A 10625-nucleotide genomic window follows, 5' to 3' on the forward strand; every position below is an offset into this window, starting at 1 on the left:
TCTTTCTTTCTCAGGGGAATCTGGAGGAGATCCAGTCTGTGTTGAACTCCACTGAGGTTAGCCTCCACCAGCTTACGGCTCTGCTGGACTGCCGCAGCCTGCACATGGTAGGAGTGTGTGTGTGCTTTAGTAGTTGTGTGGTGTGTGTGTGTGTGTGTGTGTGTGTGTTTGTGTGTGTGTGCATAAATGGTTGTATGGTATATGTGTGTGTGTGTGTGTGTGTGTGTGTGTGTGTGTGTGTGTGTGTGTGTGTGTTATGTTTAGGATTTTCACAATGCGTCACATAATTAGCTGCACTAGAAAGCACATTCAGTGAGACCCTGCAGACATGTGTGTGTGGGCGTCTGTTTTGTTTGCACAAGTCAATGTGCCTGTAAAACTGTTGTGTGCACAAGTGTGTGGTTTAACAATCACACGTGCCTGTGCACTTCTGTGCAACTGAATCTGCAAGCCTATGTCCCTCGCCCTGACCTTCAACCATGAGGACTTTACCTCCCACCAAAATTCAACTAGTCGTGTCCACACACACACACACACACACACACACACACACACACACACACACACACACACACACACACACACACACACACACACACACACACACACACACACACACACACACACACACACACACACACACACACCGCACACATCTACATATATTTTTTCTATCCATCTCTATCCATTTTCATTTATCTATCCAAAAATGTCACTTTGGACAAAAGTATCTGCCAAATACCATAACCATAAAAATATATTTATGCCCCTAACATATGGTACAATCTGCACCCCTCCCCATAACCACGGTGTGGTACACTCCACCCCCGGTCTCAGGGGCCATCTCTCCCACATCTGGCTAATCTATTCAGTTATGGATCAAAAGGCATGCTTATGTATTGATCCCCATAAGAGAGCCTTTCTTTCACTCCATAGACGGACTATTTATGCCACTGAGAGGCAGTGGCACAGAATGGTGTCTTTTAGGGGACAAGTATAGAACCAAAATGGGCTCTGTGGAGTTCACAAAAGAACACATAATGATTTTCTCTGCCCGGATGTGCAGTGCCTTTTAAATGACTGCATGGGGACAGATGCCCTCTCAGGATAACCCAGCCACACACACGTAGACTCTCTCTCTATCTCTCTATCTCTCTCTCTGTCTATCTCACTCTTTCTCTCTCTCCCCATCTCTGTCTTTTTCTCTATGCATACACACATACAACAGACACAAGCAAACACACACGCACGCACACAGCCTTGCTTGCTTTCTCTATCAAATGCATCTCAAGTACTCATTACCTCATCCACTCTCTCTAACACACACACACACACACACTTGCACACACACACACACACAAACTTGCACACACACACACGCAGACACACACACTCACGCACACACTCCCCCTCCTCTCTGTTTCCTGCAGTAATTACAGTAATTTGCAGCTCTTTCATGTTGGAATAAAGGAGCCCCTCAGTGCTGACATGTGCAGAGAGCTAAGAAAGTTCCACTTCATAAGGATCTCATCTCTACTGGAAACAACTGTTAGAGACTTGCTTTCTCTCTCTCTCTCCCTCTCCCTCTCCCCCTCCCTCCCTCACCCTTCCACTCTCTTCCTCTCCCCCTCCCTCCCTCTCTCTCTCGCTCTCTCTCTCTCTCTCCCTCTCCCCCTCCCTTTCCCTCTCGCCCTCCCTCTCTATCCCTTTCCCTCCTCTCTCTATCTCCCTTTCCCTCCCTCTCTCTCTTTCTCCCTACCCTCTCTCTCCCTCTCCCCCACCTTCTCCCTTTTTCCAACTCTCTCCCTCTCTCTCTCTTCAGGACTATGTCCAGGCTCTGACGGGTCTGTGCTATGACGGTGTGGAGGGCCTCATCTACCTGGTGCTCTTCTCCTTCGTCACCGCCCTCATGTTCAGCTCCATCGTCTGCAGCGTGCCCCACACCTGGCAGGGCAAGAGGTAAGGGGTCGGGGGTCAGGGCAGGGGTCAAAGGTCACCTCAGAGCTCAAGAAGCCACCCACCAGCACCCACACATCTCAGAGACTCGAAGAGGCCTCCTCTTGCATCGGTTCCTTTTTTAAAGGCCATATGGGTTGCACCTGTAGCCTAAAATACCCAGCTTTAACATCAGTACTATTAAAATAGACTGGCCTAAAAACCTTACTATTTAGAAAGGCGTTTCTTACTTTTGTTTGTTTTAACTATGTTTTTACTATGTACTGTGGCACTCTGAGATTCAGCTGAATGTAGAGTGCGCTATAAATTAAATTCATTATTATTATTATTATTATTACTATTATTATTATGAATATACAGGGCCTATTGAAATTGAAAGAGTTGCGGCAGGGCGTTGATGTGCTGTTTCTATCTCGTGGAAGAGAGTAGACTTGTAGAAGTAGGTTTGGACAGCCATGCTATTGACAGAGACATTCTCACACACACAACCCTGGAAATTCAGCTCAGAACTTCGAACGCCACCTCCTTATTCTGTGACAGCCATCTGAATGTGCTCATCTGATTATCACGTGGATTCACACGCTCTTAAACTAGGAGGCCGATATGCAAGCGAGATCAGCTTCTACAGTCTCTCAGGAGTGATACAACCTCACTCTTGCCGTTGTCTCAGGAGTGATACAACCTCACTCTTGCCGTTGTCTCAGGAGTGATACAACCTCACTCTTGTCTCAAAGCCAGAGGAATCCTCTGCAGTCCCTCAGGAGTGATATAATCTCACTCTTGCCTTAGTCTCGCAGGAGTGATACAACCTCACTCTTGCCTTAGTGTCAGGAGTGATACAACCTTACTCTTGCCTTAGTGTCAGGAGTGATACAACCTCACTCTTGTCTTAGTCTCAGGAGTGATACAATCTCACTCTTGCCTTAGTGTCAGGAGTGATACAATCTCACTCTTGCCTTAGTGTCAGGAGTGATACAACCTCACTCTTGCCTTAGTCTCAGGAGTGATACAATCTCACTCTTGCCTTAGTGTCAGGAGTGATACAACCTTACTCTTGTCTTAGTCTCAGGAGTGATACAACCTCACTCTTGCCTTAGTCTCAGGAGTGATACAATCTCACTCTTGCCTTAGTGTCAGGAGTGATACAACCTTACTCTTGTCTTAGTCTCAGGAGTGATACAATCTCACTCTTGCCTTAGTGTCAGGAGTGATACAACCTTACTCTTGCCTTAGTCTCAGGAGTGATACAACCTCACTCTTGTCTTAAAGCCAGAGGAGTCCTCTTCAGTCTCTCAGGAGTGATAAAACCTCACTCTTGTCCGTCTTGTCCTGTTTCGTCTTGGACTGTTTGTCTGTCATTGTTTCTCTCTCATTTTGTCTTTGATGTCAATTCACACCAATACCCAGTGTCTTGTCTTTTGTTGTCGGTGTCCTGTTTGTTTTTCTTCATTTCACTGTTCATTTTTGTTGTTATTATTATTATTTTTCTTGTCCTAACCCCACCCCCCTCCCCCCTTGTCTCCCTGATTTGGAACACCCGAAGATTCCTTCTCAGCAAACTCTTGATTCTGATTCTGATTCTAAATTGGCCCACATTGGCCAGACTTTCCTAGACTGGACTGCACTGTTGTGGACCTGAGCCAGACAGGAAGGAAAGATGACTTGTATGGGAAGAAAGGCTGGAGCAGGGACATTGTGACGATGAAACACTAATATGCTCAGCGAGACTAACATTAACATGTGATAGACATTCTCTTGGATAGACTCAGCATGAGGGGTGAGGTCAATGGGGCATTATAAATACAATGGTAATGGCACGGTTGAAATAAACAGGCACAAACATGGCCCCAACGGACATAATTTGAACAGTTTTTTAAGGAAGACTGGAGGGATTTCATATCTGGCAGCACATATTCTGTGACTATTCTGTGTCTTAAATATACTGAGTGTGTGTGTGTGTGTGTGTGTGTATGTGTGTGCGTGCGTGAGTGAGCGAGTGTAAGAGAAGGGGTGTGTGTGTGTGTGTGTGTGTGTGTGTGTGTGTGTGTGTGTGTGTGTGTGTGTGAGTGTAAAAGAGAGATGATGTGTGTCTGCATGAGTAAGTGACCATCTGTGTTATGCACAACATAGTGCTAGAACAACTGCTTCTCAGCCTGCAGTTGTCTGTCGATCTCTGGCCAAACCACTGCTGCCATCTAGTGGACAGCAGAGGGACATTCACATCAAAAACACCTCAGTACTGGATCTTGCGACCTAGTATCCATCGAATACAAAATGTTTGGAGATCTCAAGTTTACATTTACATTTAGTAATTTAGCAGACGCTTTTGTCCAAAGAGACGTACAGGGGAGAGACCCAGTAATGAAAAGGACCTTGACAGGCCGGTTAAGTTGCTATTGGTGGCCATTGGAGTGAGGCAGCTAAACCACAAGGAGGGAGTGGTGTTTTGACCTGCTTCATCTTTAAAAATGGTATGAAGAGTTAAGGATACTTGAATTAAACCTGCTTAGTGGTTTTTGGAGTAGATTTGAGCCTATGATACGATTAAAGCGTTTGGAGAGGAACAGAGAGGAGAATTTACTTGATTGCAACTTGATTTACCTGATTGATAAATGATTGCAAACACTATGACACAGGAGAGCTGTTTTATATTTACATCTGGTGGCCTCCAAATCTGTTTCATCTACAATGATCTACTCATTACCTTTGGTGTACATTTAGTTTCTTTATCTATTTTTTTTGTCATGGCGAACACAGACCTTTCTTTTGGTCGTCTGTGCCCAAAAAGATTTTGAGTTGTGACTTTTTTTTGTTTTCCTGTGGTGTCCCATGGTGCCCTCTACCCCCTCCCCCCCCCCCCCCCCCCCCACCCCCACCCCAACCCCAACCCCCCCTTTTCAAAATCTCACTCATCATTTAGATGCATGAACTGACGTGCCCTTAAAACGAAATGCCTGCAAAGCTGAATCTTTATCCTGTTGTGATCTGCCTTTCAGATGAATCGATTTTGAGTCTTTTGCTACAGATCATGTGGATGAATGGTGAGAGAGAGAAAAGAGAGCGAGAGAAAGAGAGAGGTTGAATTTCAAAAATAGATATTGACAGTTGAAACTAAAGATGAATTCTGCCCCTCAACTAGCCAATACAAAAAAAAATATGCTGTGACAATTTGTAGCTCATAAAAACAAAATGTCTTTTTTTTTTTTTACAATGTACTGTTGGGGTTGAATGCATCTTTTATGGGAAAGGCCAATTTGTAGTCCAATGGACAAATGTTGCTTGACAAAAAATAGCTTATTTGCCCGGGACAACGCGGCTCTCAGTTTTGTCTCAGGATTTGAACGTGTGCAGCTATTTGAACTTTTTACTTATCGTGGCACTGAATGGTAAGCAACAGGAACGTTATTGTGTTTTGAATAGCTTCTTAATCTCCTGTTGGTGTCTGGCCCTTTCAAGCTACCTAGCTAGCAGGCCAAGACCAACAGGTTTAAAGAAACGTTCTTGTTTCTACATGTCTCTACACATGTTCCTGACCAAAAGGAACAAGTTGTTCTAAACATTGCTTCCCTGTATTAATGGCGCAGGCATCTGTAACTGAGGTTTTGTTTTAAGCCAGTTAGCTGGCTAGCCGGGGAAATTCAATACATCTCATACCTACTGTACTCATGTTGCAGTTGCAGACAAGAGTATGAATCCACATGTTGAACGACACTTGTCTCTGAGACTATCAGTTGGCCTCTAGTGCGATCATGTTGTGTGTTGAAATGTGTGTGTGAGAGAGTCTTCACCTGTGTCCATGAGTTTACGAGTGCTGAGAAGGAAGACCCACAGACAATAAGAGAGATGAAAATGGAGAAGACCCTTAACTCTGGTGGGTTAGCTGGTGGACTGGTTGGCATGGATTTGAACTCACTCTTCTATTTCCCCCTCCCTCACCTACCCACCCCACCTCACCCACCCCACCCCCTACTTCCCCTTCCCCCCTCACCCCACCTTACCCTTACCCCACCCACCCCCATCCCCTCGCCTTCCGAAGGAGTGAGGACGATGACGGTGACGAGTCTTCTGCGGCCCACGGCTCACGGCAGCCTCACGATAACCTGTACCGCGTGCACATGCCCAGCCTGTACAGCTGCGGCAGCAGCACGTACGGTAGCGAGGCTAGCCTCCCGGCCGCGGCTCACACCGTCAGCAACGCGCCCGTAACCGAGTACATGTGAGTGTAGCGCAACGCTAACGCTATGTATCCACATACATGCTGCATGAATGGAGAGGGATTAGCGGTTATGCTAGCCTGAAGCACAGCCAATATCTTATAAATCAAGGCACTAAAAGTATGCTAGTCATTAATAAAAACACATTTTAATTTAGCCAATGCTAATTAACATTAGTGCATGGTCAAACATAGACATATGATGAACCAGCCTACTGCAAGGCAGCAATTATGAAGCTTTAAAATATGGGTTTAGCTAACATCAGTGCTAACCACTTGCCATGCATGAAGAAAGAATATCACACTATACTATTAACAGTAAACGGCAGGGTTTTCACACCTGGCATTAGCATGTCCTAACAGATAGCGCTGCATGGAGATTTCCATTGTTACATATCATTACATCTAAGTCATGTTATTTTAAAAGTGATCTTTACAAATATTACTATTTCTATCATGAATCTAAAACTATCATACGATGATCATATACTACCCTTCAAATATTTCCTTCCTAGTTTTTACGACTGTCCTAATGCTAACAGCCAGCTCCTGTCACTGTATAAACCACATGCTCTTAACAGTATTTATTGTACACAGATAAATCAAGACTTAATTCCTTAAGTCCTGTTAAGCATATACACCACATGTAGCGATCAGACCAGGAAGTCCATCTCTACGAAAGATGAAACTATGTGGCTGTTACCCCTGCACGAAGGACACAGAGTGTCATAGCCTGACGTGCATCAACAACTAAAGACCCATCATCATGTAAACCTATCACTCATTGCTGAACACTTGCTAGTCTAAATGGACCCATTTAAACACACTTACAGAAGAAGGCATTAGATCATCTCAGTAGCATTAATCCCCATGTGCATGGTCAAGCGCTCAATCATTTCATTAAGGCGCGATGTAGTGGATCTTTGTTTTGAGTGAGTCAGGTACCGATCAGGAAACATCATATGATTGATTGACATTGATTGAGTCACATTGATTGACAGGGCTTCACACCCATGAGTCAGGACCAAAACACCTTCCACATACACATTTAGTCCGTATTTACCAGGAAATATATACACATGCATACATATGATATAGCTGAACATATACCATACTAGAAAAGCCTATCTAGTAAGGAAATTAGGTCACCTAGAGAGAAGAAATTAGGTGAACCACATGCACCATTCCCCTGCTATCTGGGTTGCCAGATGTTTTAGAGGTTAGAAATCCCCCCCCCCCCCTTCCCTCCCCTCGACTCGGTCGGCGAGGCGGGAGCCAGTGTAACCACCGTCTCTCATTTGTGACTCATGCAGGAGCCAGAACGCTAACTTTCAGAACCCCCGCTGCGAGAACACTCCTCTGATTGGCAGGGAGTCCCCTCCGCCCTCTGTAAGTGCACACTTCGCTCACTTCCTGTTGTTGAGTGGACACGACACACACACACACACACACACACCGCAACCCTCCGTGAAGTGCACACTACACTCACTTTTAGGGAACGTTCTTGGGTAAATTGTGTATCCCTGCGACCTGGGTACATTTCCCGCTCCATGGGTACATCACTGTGTAAAGGTACATTACTGTGTCTCTATAGGGACGTTATGGCATCATCGGTACATTATGGTGTATTCATGCCTTGTGGGTACATTTTTAGTTGTATTTATTGTTTATTGTTATTATAATTATTGTGTATCATACATTACCTTCAGCATAAAGTAATCTAGATAGACCGTTACTTTAAGGGTATGTATCCACATACTCCATACTGTAACAAGAACTGCTTCGATTACTTACTATGCTTACTCTTTTATTACACATGTTTGACGATTCAAACTCACTGAACCCAAACCTAGGTCTACAAGTATGTTCTGTTATATTTAGGACACATAGAAACATAGACTCTTGACCCCTAGCTTTTCCTCATACACCACATACACTATTGCATACTATTTGTACCATTTGCCAGTGAGTGGACACTTCACAGAGGGTGATATCTAGGGTCATTTTGGCAGCCTGGACATTACACACAGGATCTGTGAAAGGGTTATTGACGGAGGACAGCCTTCTCTGCTATTGGTCTGTCTAAGGATTAGCCCATCTTCCCGAGCCAATCACAGCTCTCCGTCAGCACTTCCTGTGAACGACCGGAGGTTGCTGAGGGATGCATGAGGATTGCATGAAGCTGTCCCACACCCAAGGAACATTCGGGGACATTTCACCTTTTAGCGGGCGTCTGTCATGTCAGGCACGAATCCTTGCTCTTTTTCGTTGTTTCTTTTCTATTTCTCTGCCCCTTCCTTCATCCTACTCCTTCCTAGCACTCAATCCCAACAGCTGCGATTATAAATCTGTTATTCTTTGGGGGTGGGAGGGTGGTAGGGTGATGGCATGCTAAGGGGATTTTTTTCCCACCTTCATTTTGCACTGTCTTAAAGACTTGAAGGCATCTATGGTTGTTGTTTTGTCTTTTTCTTAATTTGTATCAACTGCTCTCCACCGTGCCAAAGCACAAGAGAATCATACACGGTTTGCTCTGAATGAGTGCAAGGATGCTGGATAGACCATTCACACCAGATTATATGGAGCCTTGTTTCCGTGGTTATGGTAGTCTTTCTTTATTTTGTGCCTCTCTGCGGAATTTGGCTTCTTCTCCAAGACTGAACGATTCCATGGGATGCTCTGTACTGCACCTCTTGTTCGTAGCTATGGCAACAAGTTGCAACCCCCCCCCCCCCCCCCCCCCTCTTCCCAACATTTCCCCTACCCTACCCCTCGGCATGTGTGTCTTAATTGTTCTGTCAGCCCATGCCCCCCACCCCCACAATATGCCTCCCCTTGGTACAGCCCATGGTGTGAAGCAACCCCCTCCCCTCCCCCAGTCCTTATTCATGTAGTCTAGTCCTATAGTGTACGTATGTGCTTCCTGCTTCGAAGAGGCCTTTTGCTTTAATCCCCCTAGCTTTGTTTTTCATCCTTCATGGCTATTTCGTGTTCAGTTTATGACATTTTATGTGTGTGGTTTTCGTTTCTGAACTTTACCCCAAGAACTAAAACCATGTCTGACCTCACGCTGTTTTTCAGCTGCAATCACTTCCAGGTCATTTTGATTCCCCTGCTTCATAACATACCTCTGTTACATCACCTGCACAATCTTTCCTTGTTGGCCTTTGCAAATCCCCCCCCTGGCTAATCTTTTTAACAACATCAGGCTGTCCAAATGACTCGTCGACTGTTTTATATATATGTGTGTATGTGTGTGTGTGTGTTTGTGGTGTTTGTTACATGTTTTGCTCTGAATTGTTTGTGAATTCTTTTCCCTAACCTTCACTTCGCTTAAAAGTACCCGTTGTTGTGTATACACACATTCACATGCACGCACATGCATACTTGCAAACCACACTAGATATACTGTATCTATTCTGATCAATGACATAATGGTCTTTTAAAGCCATGTCCATTTCCCAATTTGGAAGTAAAACATTTAAAAGTATCTTACTTTGGGTTAACAATCGAGCATTACTTCCTAATTATTTTAATCACCATGATAACAAGACCTTAATATATTTCTGGACACAGCTTTACCCTCTGTAGTCAGAAGAATGATAGTACCAACAGCACCTTCTTGTGGTGACAATATAGTATGTTTACCTAGCGCGATACAAATCAACTGCAGTATATTCCTTTTTTAAAACTCTTCCTAAGCTCCTGAAGTTTTGATTTATCTCTGTCACGCTCTCTCTCTCTCTCTCTCTCTCTCTCTTTCTCTCCTATCTCTGTCATGGTCCCTGTCTATCTTTCTCTCTCTTTCTTTTAACCGTTCTTCCAACCTCCCCCTCCCTTCTCGCTCTCTGTCTTTCTCTCCCTCCCTTCTCGCTCTCTCTCCTCTCTCTCCCCAGTACACCTCAAGCATGAGGGCGAAGTACCTGGCCAACGGTCAGCCAGATCTGTCACAGCAGCAGCAGCCGCAGACTCCCGGCAGCCGAGCGGACCATCGCCAGAACCCCCGCACCGAACCGCACCTTCGCCCTGAGGCCCTCAGCCGCTCCGCACCCAACAGCCGGCCCAACTCTGCCATCCACCGGCCGCACTCCTCCATACACTAACACACCTGCCCCTGTCCACCATTCAGCTCAGTCCCCAAAGCACCCATCCACAACTCAAACATCTATTGGTCACCCCTGGGGACAACCCTCCCCCCACTACCACCACCACCACCAACCCTGAGGACAACCATCAAAATGCAATCCACAACTCTGGCATCTGTTGGTCATCCCGAGGGACAACCCGGTTCCCCTGGGGGCAACTCATGAAGCCCAATCCACAGCTCTGGTATCTATTGATCACCCCTGGGGGACACCCTTAACTAAGAGCCCCAGCCCCAGTCCCAGCCAGATGAACCACCCCAATTTGTCCTTTAGAAAACATTTGAAATCAGTCTCTGAAATTCATTACCCAT

At 45.4% G+C, this 10625-nt stretch overlaps 1 protein-coding gene across 1 annotated transcript in view; it reads left to right on the forward strand.

Moving 5' to 3' along the window:
* ttyh3b (tweety family member 3b) overlaps positions 1 to 10284 on the forward strand; it is a gene marked incomplete at its 5' end in the record, with an annotated part of 47693 nt that extends 37409 nt beyond the window's left edge. Inside the window, 5 exons of the mRNA XM_080833487.1 lie at positions 15 to 107; positions 1823 to 1959; positions 5993 to 6172; positions 7483 to 7558; positions 10066 to 10284. Coding sequence (XP_080689613.1) covers positions 15 to 107; positions 1823 to 1959; positions 5993 to 6172; positions 7483 to 7558; positions 10066 to 10272 — 693 coding nt within the window. The 3' untranslated portion in view covers positions 10273 to 10284. The remainder of the gene's footprint in view (positions 1 to 14; positions 108 to 1822; positions 1960 to 5992; positions 6173 to 7482; positions 7559 to 10065) is intronic.
* Positions 10285 to 10625: the final 341 nt, after the last annotated feature.

This window comes from Sprattus sprattus (assembly GCF_963457725.1).
Source record: "Sprattus sprattus genome assembly, chromosome: 1".
Lineage (NCBI taxonomy): Eukaryota > Metazoa > Chordata > Actinopteri > Clupeiformes > Clupeidae > Sprattus > Sprattus sprattus.